The sequence below is a fragment of the Suncus etruscus genome, chromosome 10 (genome assembly GCF_024139225.1).
Source record: "Suncus etruscus isolate mSunEtr1 chromosome 10, mSunEtr1.pri.cur, whole genome shotgun sequence".
NCBI classification, from domain to species: domain Eukaryota; kingdom Metazoa; phylum Chordata; class Mammalia; order Eulipotyphla; family Soricidae; genus Suncus; species Suncus etruscus.
In genome coordinates, this window is record NC_064857.1 from 111,312,239 (window position 1) to 111,326,858 (window position 14,620).

Sequence of the window (14,620 nt, forward strand, 5' to 3'; positions counted from 1 at the left end):
GCAGGCAGACATGAACACAAATTAAACTCCCAAAAAAGTTTTGTGTGAAAGAGAGAAGCTAACTAGAGATTTAAGTAGATTAGAAGCAAAAATACAGGGCCCGGAGAGATAGCACAGCGGTGTTAGCCTTGCAAGCAGCCGACCCAGAACCTAAGGTGGTTGGTTCGAATCCCGGTGTCCCATATGGTCCCTGTGCCTGCCAGGAGCTATTTCTGAGCAGACAGCCAGGAGTAACCCCTGAGCACCGGCGGGTGTGACCCAAAAACCAAAAAAAAAAAAAAAAGAAGCAAAAATACAGTCTTTATATCTTATTATAAAGTGAAGATATATTTTAAGAATATATAAAGAAACATCCTATTCTTTGCTTTTATTAAAATGTGCTTTTTTTTTTTGAAATTTTTATCAAGAGCAACATAAATCACATTGGATACCAATTATTTCCAAGGCATTTCATTTGTAAGTATGAAATATGCTTATAGGACTACTTCAAAATCATTAAGATATCCACTGACATAAAGACTGGTACTCGGGGCCCACAGAGATTCCACAGTAGTAGGGCGTTTGCCTTGCATGTGGACGACCCAGGACAGACCTGGGATTGACTCCCAACATCCCATATGGTCCTCCGAGCCTGCTAGAAGTGATTTCTGAGCACAGAGCCAGGAGTAACGCCTGAGCACCGCCAAGTGTGGCCAAAAACAAAAAACAAAAGAAAACCAACAAAAAACCCCAAAGACTGGTGCTCATCTTATAAAGCAAGCTAAACATGCTTGATGGTCTAGAGATCTACTAATTACCTAATTAAGACTCACTTATTCTAATTACAGTAACTAAAAGCACTAAGTAGCAATTCTAATTCTACATATTAGTAGCAAACAATCTGACCACTTAATAATTATCTCATTCACCAAGTCAAAAACTTCATGTGTAATGTGTCTACAGCTATAAGGAAAGGCTTGTCTTTATATCAAAGATTAAATATTCTTTATATAATCCAGTTCAAGTGGATAAGGACACTTTTAATCTAGAACATTTGTTTTGTGTTATCAGGAAAACCTAAATGCCTAGCCAGAAGTCTTTCTCGTGATTCAAAACATACATTACCATAACTCTCTGATAAAAATGTGCTGCTCGCTTACCAATAAATAGGGAAATAGCTTTACTAAAAGTTACAAAGCAACTTGTAAGTTGCACCTAACTACCATTAGGGAACTTACTAAGCAGTGTATAAAATTTCTACTCAAGTAAAAATGAGCTAAAAGTGGTAATTGTAATATGTCATATATAATATTTACATCATTGCTTGAGATTCTAAATGATTATTCAATAAACAATTCTTTGTAAAATATAGAATTCTTGTGAACACTCAAAAAAAATAAATCAAACTGCCTCCCTAGGGCTTAGCTGTAGCAAGCACTGAGGAAGAATTTAACTTTGAAAGAAAATAGTACTATGTTTGTAAAACAAAAATCAGAGATACAAAAGATTCTCTAACTATCTAAAAAATAAATAGCAGAAAGAAAACCTCAATAAAACTAGAGGGCAGCTTAAAGTCAACGAACACAATAAGTGAGTTAAGGAGAAAAATAAGAACAAGAGGCTCTTTAACCTTGAAAAAATGATTAAAGATCTTGATGTGGGGCCAGAGTGATGGCACAGCAGTAAGGCATTTTCCTGCAAGTGGCCAACCTGGGACGACATAGGTTTTAATCCCTGGCATCCCATATGGTCCCCAGAGCCTGCCAGGAGCGATTTCTGAGGGCAGAGACAACAGTAACCCCTGAGCACTGCCCTCAACCATAAATAAATAAATAAATAAATAAATAAATAAATAAATAAATGAATGAATGAATGAATGAATGAATGAATGAATGAATACCTTGATGTCAGGCCAAAAACCATAAGGTACATAGAGGAAAACATAGGTATAACACTCCATGACAGTGAAGATAAAGACATCTTCAAGGATGAAACACAACTAATTAAGCAAGTGGAAACAAAGATAAAGAGAATGAGAACCTTCTCACCTCAAAGGAAATCGTGACCATTTCCACAAAGACAGACCACATATCGGTTCAAATCCCAGCATCCCGTGTGGTCCCCCGAACCTGCTAGGAGTGATTTCTGAGCATAGAGCCAGGAGTGACCCCTGAGCGCTGCCCGGTGTGACCCAAAAACCACCGACCTTCTGCATGCAAGGCAACCAAACGCCTTACCTCCATGCTATCTCTCTGGCCTGTATTCTTGTTCTTTTTAATGTATCCTTGTTGTTTTAAGTTTAATTTACCAAGTGGTGATAGTACGATATTATAATATTAATAAGCAATAATAATATTCAATATTATTCAACTATTATTGTGTTATTGCCAGTGTCTTCCTTCAAGTCTTGTTTTAAGAATTTTGTTGGGGCCGGAGAGATAGTACAGCGGTAAGGCATTTGCCTTGCATGCAGAAGGACGGTGGTTCAAATCCCAGCATCCCATATGGTCCCCCAAGCTTGGCAGGAGCGATTTCTGAGTATAGAGTCAGGAGTGGCCCGAGCGCTGCCAGGTGTGACCCAAACCCCCCGCCCAAAAAAAAAAGAAAAGAAAAAAAGAACAAGAATAATAGTGTTGACATGGACATGGAGAAAAAGGGACTCATTCACTGCTGTGGGAATGTTGATCAGTCCAACCTTCTGGAAAAGAATATGGATACTTTTTTTTTTTGGTTTTTGGGTCACACCTGCCAGCGCTCAGGGGTCACTCCTGGCTCTATGCTCAGGAATTGCTCCTGGCAGGTCTGGGGACCATATGAGACGCCGGATTCGAACCACCGTCCTTCTGCATGCAAGGCAAAAAGCCTTACTTCCATGCTATCTCTCTGGTCCAGATATTTTTTTTTTGTTGTGATTTTTGGGTCACACCCGGCAGTGCTCAGGGGTTATTCCTGGCTCCATGCTCAGAAATTGCTCCTGGCAGGCACGGGGGGACCATATGGGACGCCGGGATTCGAACCGATGACCTTCTGCATGAAAGGCAAACACCTTACCTCCATGCTATCTCTCCGGCCCCCAGGATATTCTTTAAAAAACTAGAAAAATTCATATGACCTAGCAATAGTTCTCCTAGGAATATACCCTAGGGGCCCAAAAATACCATGTAGAAAATCCCTATGCTCTCTTATGTTCATTGCACCACTATTAACAATAACCAGAATCTGGAAACAACCCAAGTGCCCAAGAACAAATGAGTGGATACAGAAATTATGGTACATCTACAGTGCCAGGGGTCCTCAAACTTTTTAAACAGGGGGGCCAGTTCATTGTCCCTCAGACCATGGAGGGTCTGACTATAGTAAAAACAAAACTTATGAACGAATTCTTATGCACACTGCATGTATCTTATTTTGCAATGAAGAAACAAAACAGATGCAAATACAATATGTGGCCCGCGGGCCATAGTTTGAGGACCACTGATTCTACACAATAGAATATGATGCAACTGTTAGGATAAATAGTCATGAAATTTGCCTACAAACGGATAGTATTATGCTAAATGAAATGAGTCAGAAAGAGAGGGAAAGATATAGAATGATCACACTCATCTTTAAGATATTTTAAAAAAAAAGGCAACACCAACTATAGAATAAGAATACCCAATGACAACAGCAACAATGGGGGTGAAGTACAGTTAGGACAGAGAAGGGACCACTGATGAAAGGAAAAGTTGGAAATGATCACTCTGAACAAGAATTGGGAACTGAAAGGAAGTAATGTTACGCATGATTCCCCTTCTGTAACAGCATTGTAAATCATGTTGATTAAAAAAGGGTAAAGGGAGGGAGAGAGGAGGAGAAAGGGCAAGGAATGCAGGGAGGGGGAGGAGAGGGTGAGAGGAGGGGAAGTGAAGAAAGGGGAGGGGGAGAGGAAGGGATGAGAGAGAAAGTGCCATAAAGGCGGGTGGGTTTAGTATGGGAACCTGGGGGAAACCTTGATGGAAACTGAACACTAGTGATTGGATGAGCTGTTTAAAACAGTGTATGGTTGAAACTCAACTATCAATAACTTTAACCTCTGTATCTCACAGATTAACAAAAAATTTGGCAGAAAATACTGAATTGAAAGTAGAAATAGGAAAGAACTTAATTAGATGAATAGGGCTTTAAATAACACCCAAAGTCAAATACACGCTCTTATCTAATGCACACATTCATTTTTTTAATCTTTATTTAAGCACCATGATTACAAGCATGATTGTAGTTGGGGTTCAGTCATACACAGAACACACCCCCTTCAACCCAGTGCAGCATTCCACCACCACTGCCCCTCCTCCAACCTTCCCCACCCCTGCCTGTCCCTTTTTTTACAGTATGCGTAAGTATATCACATATTTTTATACATACAGATATATTGACTTCATACAATTTGTGAGAATAATAGAGCAAATGGACATGAGATCCATTTGGGATCAATCTAGTCATTGAGACATACAGGTCATTTACGCTACAAATTGAAACCACATTCTTAGCCGCCTCCTCTTGTCTTCTTTTTTTCTTCTTTTTCTTTCTTCTTCTTCCTTCTTTCTTTTCTCTTCTTTCTCTTTTTTGCCCTTCTTACTATTCTTTGCCCTCTTCTCTTACTCGCCTTCCTCCTCTTCTTTTCTTTCTTCCTTTTTCATCTTCCCCCTCTTCTTACTATTCTTTTAACAGTGGTCCCTCAAACTAGGGCCCATGGGGCCCACATATTGTATTTGTATCTGTTTTGTTTGTTTGTTTGTTTTTCAGGCCCACACCCATTAGTGCTCAGGGGTTACTCCTGGCTAAGCACTCAGATAATTGCCCCTGGCTTGGGGGGACCATATGGGACCGCCGGGGGATTGAACAGCGGTCCTTCCTTGGCTAGTGCTTGCAAGGCAGACCAACCTTACCTCTAGTGCCACCTCACCGCCCCCCCGTCTGTTTGGTTTCTTCATTGCAAAATAAGATATATGCAGTGGCATAAGAAATTCGTTCATAAGTTTTGTTTTTTACTATAGTCAGACCCTCCAATGGTCTGTGGGACAGTGAACTGGCCCCCTGTTTAAAAAGTTTGAGGGACCCCTGCCCAATATTCTCTTCTTCGCCTTATTCTTCTTATAATTCTTCTTCCTCTTCCTGTTCTCACTTTTCCTCTAATTCCTCTTATCTTGTTCTGGGTTTCTAGGACTTCATTGATCCTATGCTCTTTCTGTTGAGTTTATTCAAACGGACTTTTCATCAGTTCACATTGAGTAGTTTAGACATTGGTCCCTGATCATTTGCCTTTAAGGTTCTCTTCCAATCTTTTCGGCTGTATGGAGCTGTTCTGCATTCATCTCTGGCTCACAGACCCCGTTTGCTGTTACTCCCAATGAAGAGGCTTTCCACTGAAGTTTTCAATTCATTAAGCCGAGTTTTTCAGATCTCTTATTTCAGTGTGAAATTTTCTAATTTCCAATCATCAAACTCCTCTTGATTCTTATTTGTGCTCCATTCAAGTCTATCGATGCCTTTTTTTTTGAGCTCCATGAACATCTTCCATAATTCTTCTCTAAAATCTTATTTGAAAGGATACCCTAACTGGTACTTTTCAGATTATCAGAGCAGCCCATCTTGATTCTCTATACATGGGTTTATACTACAAAATTTCCCCAATTATGAAGCTTGTAGTTAATGCTTTTTACTATGTGCAGAACTGGGATTCAGGGGTTAAAAGAAGAGCGCGTGCTCCTTAGGTGTGGGTCCTAGAGAGGAATTATGTTCTTTGGTGTCTTCTGGGCTGCCTCCCGCAGAAAGAAGCACAATTCATTTTTCATAGAGTGCAGAGCCCAGGAGTAAGCCCTGAGTGCCTGCTAGGTGTGGCCCAAAGAAACAGAGAGGAGAGAAGATAGGGGAGGGGAGAAGGGGAGAGGAGAGAGCTGTTGAGGGGGAGGGAGGGACCGGAGGGAAGGAAGGAAGGAAGGAAAGGAAGGAAGGAGGAAGGAAGGAAGGAAGGAAGGAAGGAAAGAGAAGGAAGGAAGGAAGGAAGGAGAAGAACAGGAGGGAAGGAAGGAGAGGAGGGAGGAAGAGAGGGAAGGAAGAAAGGAAGGGAAGGAAAGGAGAAAAGGAAGGAACAAAGGAGAGGAGGGGAGGGAGGGAGGGGAGGAAGGAAGGGAGGGAGGAAAGGAGGGAAGAAGAATGGGAGGGAAGGAAAGGAGGGAGGGAAGAAGAATGGGAGGGAAGGAAAGGAGGGAGGAAGAGAGGGAAGGAACAAAGGAGAGGAGGGAGGGAGGGAGGAAGGAAGGAAGGATGGAAGGAAGGAAGGAAGGACGGAAGGAAGGAAGGAAGGAAGGAAGGAAGGAAGGTAAGGAAGGAAGGAAGGAAGGAAGGAAGGAAGGAAGGAAGGGAAGGGAGGGAGGGAGGGAGGGAGGGAGGAGGGAGGGAGGGAAAGGAAAGGAAGGAAAAAAGGGAAGGAAGGAAAGGAGGGAGGAAGAGAAGGGAGGGAGGAAGGAAGGAAGCAATGAGAGGAGGGAGGGAAGGAAGAGAAGGAGAGGAGAGAGGGAGGGATGGAAGGGAGAGGAGGGAGGGAGGGAGGAATGAAGGAAGAAAATTGTTACCAAGTATCTTCTCAGACAATGAAGCACTGAAAATGGAAGACAGTAACAGTGGAGTAACTCAAATACCTGGAAATCTTACAGTGCACTACTGAACAAATAGTGAGTCATAAAGAATGCCAAGATTCATGGAAACAAATGAAAGTGAGGATTACAAGCTACTAGAACTTGATGAACACACCCAAAAACTGAGGTTGAAGAAAGTTCATAGCTATGCAAACATTCATCAAAGGAAGAAATAGAAACCCCACGCAAATAATCTCACTGCACAGCTTAAAGAAAGTGGAAAATGACCAACAGAAGGAGCACAAAGAAAACCATGACCGAAGGATATAATAAAACTTAGAGCAGGAATAATTGGAAACCACAAAGGGCAAATCCAAAGATCCAATGACACCAAGAGCTGATTCTTCAAAAACAACCAGTTTGATAATCAACCACTTGAGCAAGATCCCCAAGAAAGAAACCCTAATTAACATCGCAAGAAATTAAATGGGGAGGTAACACAACAGAAATCTCAGAAATTCACAGTATCATGAAAGGATTACTTTGAATTCTGCTATGCCACCTAACATGAGAACCTAGAAAGAAATGGATATTCTTAGGACACATATAGCCTGCTATGGCTGAAACTTAGATATAGAAAACCTGAAAAGGCAATCGTCATTACATCCTGAGCACTGCCATCTATAGCCAAACACAAAAACAGAAAGCTATTTTTAAGCTGGTTAGCATTCCCCTAATATGGATCTAGTAAGTTTTGCTTACAAATTAAAAGTTTTCTCTTATGTCTACAGTTCATTTCATTTTATATATATATATCACTAACATTACCTACCTCTTACTTCGGAATATGTCAGGATAATGTTATTGGAGTGTAGAAGAAAAGCTAAGTTCTGTGTTTTATCCATCTACCTCAGGGTCCCTCTAACTACGGCCCCTGTGGGCCACATGCGCCCATCAGCGACATTTATCCGGCCCTGCCAGGTGTTTCTACCATTGCTGCCCTGTCCTGCTCAGACTCCTCCCCGGGCCTCAGTGTGCCTGTGTGGGAATGTGCAGCACACTGTCCCGCTGCTGGCCACTTGCCTTGTCTCTGTCTCTCAACTCCTCCTCTCAGTCTCAAGCAGGAGTCCTCAAACTGGCCCAACAAAGGCAAGCCCACCTGCTCTCATTGAAATACTGATAATTTGCCTAATTTAACTTTACTTGCTCTTCATATTTGGGGGGAACGGGGTTGGGGTCACACCCAGCAGCCGCTCGGGGATTACTCCTGGCTCTAATGCTCAGAAATCGCTCCTGGTAGGCTCGCGGGACCATATGGGATGCTGGAATTTGAACCACCATCCTTCTGCATGTGAGGCATTCTACCTCCATGCTATCTCCAGCCCTTCAATGTCATTTTAAAAAATTCAAAGCACATATCCTTAAGCTAATGCTCATGTCATATGACTCCATTACAACATCTGAAGCAAAACTTGTACTATGTTTATAAGTAAATTGGCGATTATTGGGGCCGGAGAGATAGCACAGCGGCATTTGCCTTGCAAGCAGCCGACCCAGAACCTAAGGTGGTTGGTTTGAATCCAAGCATCCCATATGGTCCCCATGCCTGCCAGGGGCTATTTCTGAGCAGATAGCCAGGAGTCACCCCTGAGCACCGCCGGGTGTAGCTCAAAAACAAACTAACAAAAAAAATTGGTGATTAGTAACTATCAGTGGAATAAAGTTCTTTAGTGTTCTATTTCACCACCATCACCTAACAATTTTCAACTTCTGTTTACAAAATTGTGTCACCTTTTAAAAAAGGAGGCATGAAATATATATAATCCCATTTTGCTATCACATTTTTATTTTTAAAATGCATTCATAATATAAAACAACACATGATCCCAGCAGCTGAGTTTACTTTATTAATTCATTCAAACTTGATTGATAGTTTAAAACAATTTCACTGAGAAACTGTATATTACCCACCAACCATAAGAGTAAATTCCAAAGTCCTCTCTTCACTGATTTTCTATATACTTGATTTGGGAGATTCGCAAATCCCCACGTTAGCCTTCAAGGTTCTTCTGTTGCTGAGGGAAAGCAAACAAAAAAAAAAAGGGAAAGGGAAGGGGAACATCACTTGTTATTCAGATGTCAACAAAATCTGTCAATTTAACACATCATATTCCCTCTTTAAGCCTATTTTTGAAAACTATTCAAATCTATCATTCACAGCAAAACATCTTTCCTAAATTTATTCAGGAATAGATTTATAGACTTATTAGAAAATAATAAAGTTATTAATTACAACTAAAAAATTTTCTAACCTTCCGTAACTTTCTAAGAACCTGGAAAGTGGGTGATGCACATTTCCCTAGTGGTGCTTTAGTAGCTGCTCTACGGGAAGTTATCCCCTGAGTGCAGAGCCAGGAGTAAGCACTGACTACAGTCAGGTGTGACCAAGATAGAAAACAAAAATAAAACCAATCCTACCTTAAGAACTATAATCTGTATAGCTAAAAATAGGTGTTAAATAAGACTTTTGATTTATGCTTTCAGACAACTTATAAGCTAAATTTTAAACGGAAAAGAACCACAAGTATTCAAGATGGCAGGTGCTTGCCTTGCATGTAGCATACTCCACTTCAAATTTCCATCCCCACCTCCAGAAGTCGAGTCACTCCTAAGTACAGAGACCCTGAAAACTTTTCAGAGTATGTCAACCCTACTTCCCTGAAGCCCCATATAATTTATTGTGAACAATGAAAGAGGAGAAAAGTCTATCAATTATCTGGTTTACTCACAGCTACTTTGAAAGGACACGTTTCCATCATTCCAGTGTTCCAAATTTGAAGAAAAACATAACCATAGATGAACAGGTCAAACGAGGATTTCCAAAAATCATTCACAAACAGGAAATGGTAAATCATTGGGACATAGCAAAAAAATAAGGAAAAACGAAAAGTTACTTACATGTAGTTAAAATCAAGCACAAGTTACAAATAAACTAAAAGTATACTTTAAAATTTTTCAATGTAATAAATTTTTGTTTTTTTTGTTTTTTGTGGTTTTTGGGTCACACCTGGCAGTGCTCAGGGGTTTACTCCTGGCTCAGGCTCAGAAATTGCTCCTTGACAGCACAGGGACCATATGGGACGGCCGGATTCGAACCGATGACCTCGTGCATGAAAGGCAAATGCCTTACTCCATGCTATCTCTCTGGCCCCTCAATGTAATAAATTTTTGTAAGATTATAAATTCTAAGTGAGATTTAGTTCATTTTCCAGAGCTCTTTAATTCTGCTGATAACAAAAATAATTATCTATTATTTAAGGTTGACTACTTTACTCAGCAATGAATACCCATAAAAATGTAGAAAATAATGGAATGTGATATTTCAGGGAAAGTATAAAGAGGGAGAGCTTTTATTTAACTGAAGAGCTTTGATTTACAAAAAGTATTGATAGATGAGTTTATAAGCAACAAAATCCAATGCCAACCCCACCACCCAGTTTTACCTTCCCTCCATCAGTGGTTCCATGCTACTTCTTTTCTCCCTACCTCCTCTGCCCAGCACCCCCGACAGGCACATTTCAAAGCTTGATGGTTGTAGTCTAGACTCATATTTTCAATGTTGTTGAAATCTAAGCTTTGAAATAGTTATACTACTCTCCAAATCACCAGTATACCAAGGCGCTAACACATTCCACCCTTTTACTTCCTAAAGAGAATGCATTTTAAATCCAACAAAGATAAAATAAAATTGGGGCTAAAGAGAAAAACACAGCAGGTAGGGCTTTTGCCTTGTTCACGCCCACTCAGATTCAACCCTGGAATCCCATATGGTCCCCTAAGGCCTACTAGGAGTAATATCTAAGCACAGAGTCAGAAGTAATCTCTGAGCACCACTGATATAACCCAAAATCAAACAAACAAAACAAAAAGGTGAGGCTTATTGCCTAATCATTTCGTATAGCCTATGAAAACTGAAAGGCAATGGACTGTAAGTAGCATTTCTAAATGAGTTTTTTTTTCTCTATTAATATTAAGTAGATGAGTAATTTATATTTCACAACCTTTTTAAAGTAATCTGAGACAGCTAAGGTATTATAGTTTGAGTCTGTATAAATAAAATTTAATGAGTAATCATTCAATTTTAAAGTCAACTAATTACAAAAGTATATTTTCCCATGACGACCCCCTTCAATGACTTCCATTTCCCTCAAAAAGAAAAGCCAATTCCTAAATAATGTCTTATAGTGCTCAATCCTAATTGCATTGTAGAAACTCGAAGAGAGCTTATAATATAACAATACACAGGCTACATTCTAGATTAGGTTCATTCAACCTTTGGCAGTTAGCACCTCCCAACAACATATTTTTAAGTCCTCAAAGAATTCATGTACATTCAAAGCCAAAAAACTAATACCCAAAACAAATCTGGCTTCAATGTTACTTCCTCTTTGTATCTCTTTCCTCCCAAGGCTGGCCCTCTCTCCCTCCCTCTTTCCTCCCCCCCCCACCTCTCGTTTTTGGGTCACACCCGGCAGCGCTCAGGAGTTACTCCTGGCTCACTCCTGGCAGGCTTTGGGGACTATATGGGATGCCCAGAACCGAATCCGGTTGGTCTTGTGTTTGGTGAATCACCCAACTACTGTGCTATTGCTCCAGCCCCGAAAATGATTCTTCCACCACTCCCCAAATAAAAGTCATGCTCTCACCTCAGGGTATTTCATTTGTTTTATTTTCTGCCTGAGACTAACACCGAGAGTGCTAATAATGATTCAACTGTCACCTTAACAACAGTCTTACAATGAATAGTATTCAATCCTCACTTCGGCACACGTTCTACCAAGGCCAAAATTAATTGAATAATGAGTCATCAAAAGAGAGGAAGTCACCTGAGGAAATTTAAAGAATTTCAGTTAAAAATACTTTAAGCTACATATTCAGAATTTGCACATGTATCTTATTGCTTTTTGCTCAGTTCCTGGAACATTCTTTGCGCTAAAGTATGGATGAACTTTCTACTTTCTGAAGCAGAAAGAAATGTTGAACGTCAGTGAATTGAGTCAATAAAAAACGAGGCCAGGGAGGCAGACAAGAGGCCAGCTCATGTGGGACCCAAACAAGAAGCTTAGATGTTATTTTAGGCATGATGGGGAAGAAGCCACTAAAGGGTTTTTATTTTTTTTACATAGGCAAGTGGCCTGACCTAATTTATCTTTTAAATATAGCCCTCACTGCTAAGAAAAGTAGAAATAAGAAAACTAGTAAAGAGTACTGTAAATAGTCCAAGAAAGAAAGAGAGTGCTGAATTTAGATAGTGTGAATTTATAAGGATTCAGAATAGGCTCTGAAGGTAGAAATAGTGCTGATAAAATGAAAATGAAAGAAAAAGCAACACACTGTAATGCCAAAGTTTTGGGGTTTTGTGTTTGTTTTTTGGGGGGGGCCACACCAGTGACTCTCAAGGGTTCATCCCTACTGTCTGAACACTACAGAAGTGATTCATGAGTGCAGTGCCAGTAAGATCACTGGGTGTGGTCCAAAAACAAACAAACAAAATGAGTTGATAATGATATACTGAAACATCATGTTTTTGACAGCTGACACACCATTGTATAACTTCAAACATCCTCTTGGATATACACTAAAAATAATTAGAAGACAATGGGTTAGATTGTTAAAGGAACAGGCAGAATAGATAGCTCAGAAATTTCTCCCATACCTGGATGAGAAGGGATGCAATGAGAAAAACTGGCAATAATTATTACTCTGGAAAGGCTGACAGCAATCAAAGAAGCACTTATTCAAAAATTTAATAAGGGCAGGAGCTTTCACTGAATTTTAATGTATGCATTTTTGTGGTCTATCTTCCAACTCCACAGCAGTTCAGAAAACAAAGGCAAACTTGATGACAAAAATCAGTAGCTAGTCAGCCCTGGAGGACACAAGAGTAGAGTTTTTTTCAAAGTCCCTTCACCAAATACCTACCATTACTTGATCTAAAGATACTACTAAGATAACCAACCAGAGACTTCAGTGACAAAACTGAAAGATCTGTTTTATAGAAATAGCTCCCCCCAACCCACTAAAAGACTAACAGTAAACCCAGATGGGAGAGTGAACCTGACCAGATTTGCCACATTGTATTATTTTAACCATACAGTTTTTTTTTTTTTTTTGGTTTTTTGGGCCACACCCATTTGACGCTCAGGGGTTACTCCTGGCTATGCGCTCAGAAGTCTCTCCTGGCTTGGGGGACCATATGGGACGCCGGGGGGATCGAACCGCGGTCCATCCTAGGCTAGCGCAGGCAAGGCAGGCACCTTACCTCCAGCGCCACCGCCCGGCCCCAACCATACAGTTTTTAACAAAAGATATGCAAAACATAAGTCAGTTCCACATATTGAAATAAAAGAAAGCAATTATCCCCCGGAGGAACCAAGAGAGAAAAAAGGAGGGTAAGGCACTTGCCTTGCATGCAGCCAATTCCAGTTCGATCCCTGGTACCACATTATCCACACACACACCCTACCAATCACTGTAAGGTATATGCTCCTGAAGGTCCTAACTACCAGGTGACTGGGTAATCCCTGACACTGCAGCACCACATCCTCTAAACCTAGTTGAGAATCACTAGCTGAGTCTCCTGCCTACCATTGGGAAACCGACTCCCCCCCAAAAAGTATAGATATTGTTACGATTTTAAACCTCCTGTTTAAAGAATATTTAAAACCTAAAGGAAACCATGTTTATCAATAAAGAATAAAAATTTCTGGGCTTTTTCTGGGGCTTTTGCTTCAGCCTTAAGTCCACTGAATAAAGCTGAGATCTCCTGAAGCCTGATTGCCTGTGAGTTTTCTACCCGCCACTATCATCTCAGAACCACCGGCTGAACAGGGTGGCAGATGCATAGTCCGAGCTGGAGGAGAAAGACCTCATCCTCCATCCCACCATCATCCAGCCCCTTCAAGGGCTGACTTGCAACAGTGCTCTGGTGTTATTTCTGGCTCTGTGAGCAAAAATTACTCCTAGCAGGCTCCCAGGACTATATGGGATGCTGGTGATTGAACTCAGATCAGGAAAATCCCTCAGAAAAGGAAGATGCCCTACCTGCCGTGTATTGCTGTGGCCAAGAGAGAATCAATATTTTTGAAGTGCACTTCTCTATATTTCCTTTTCTTTAAGAAAAAGATCATAAATGTGACAAGCACTTCAATATAAAAAAAAAAAAAAAACAACACCACCACGAGGGCCCGGAGATATAGCACAGTGGTGTTTGCCTTGCAAGCAGCTGATCCAGGACCAAAGGTGGTTGGTTTGAATCCTGGTGTCCCATATGGTCCCCCATGCCTGCCAGGAGCTATTTCTGAGCAGATAGCCAGGAGTACCCCTGAGCGCTGCCGGGTGTGGCCCCCCCCAAAAAAAATCATTGGAGTCCCAGAGGCCCACAGAGGGAGGATCCACAGGAAGAATCAACAGTCAAAGACATCATCACAGAGAAATTCCCAGAGCTGCATGTGATCAAATTCTGCATACTGAAGAGTACCAGCTAAAAGAGACCCAAAGAAAAACACCCCAAGACATATCCTAGTGCCACAGGGGTCCTCAAACTTTTTAAACAGGGGGCCAGTTCACTGTCCCTCAGACCATTGGAGGGTCTGACTAGTAAAAACAAAATTTATGAACGAATTCTTATGCACACTGCATATATCTTATCTTGCAATTGAGAAACAAAACAGTTACAAATACAATATGTGGCCCGTGGGCCATAGTTTGAGGACCACTGTGTCACAATGATGAATCCTACAGATAGAGATAGAATACTGAAAGCAGCAAGATCAAAAAGGGAAATTACATTCAAAGGAGCATCCATAAAATTTACAGCAGACATGTCACAAGAAATTCTCAAGGCCAGAAGATAGTGGTGAGATATTGTGACAAGACTGAATGAAATGGAGGCTTCACCTAGAATATTGCACCCAGCCTGACTCACGTTCAGGTTTGAAGGAAGGATACATAGCTTCACGGAT

General features: G+C 40.9%; 1 protein-coding gene across 1 annotated transcript in view; it reads right to left on the reverse strand.

The window, feature by feature from the left end:
* SEPTIN7 (septin 7) overlaps positions 1-2,069 on the reverse strand; it is a 53,838-nt gene extending 51,769 nt beyond the window's left edge. The window contains exon 1 of the mRNA XM_049781736.1: positions 2,028-2,069. Coding sequence (XP_049637693.1) covers positions 2,028-2,069 — 42 coding nt within the window. The remainder of the gene's footprint in view (positions 1-2,027) is intronic.
* Positions 2,070-14,620: the final 12,551 nt, after the last annotated feature.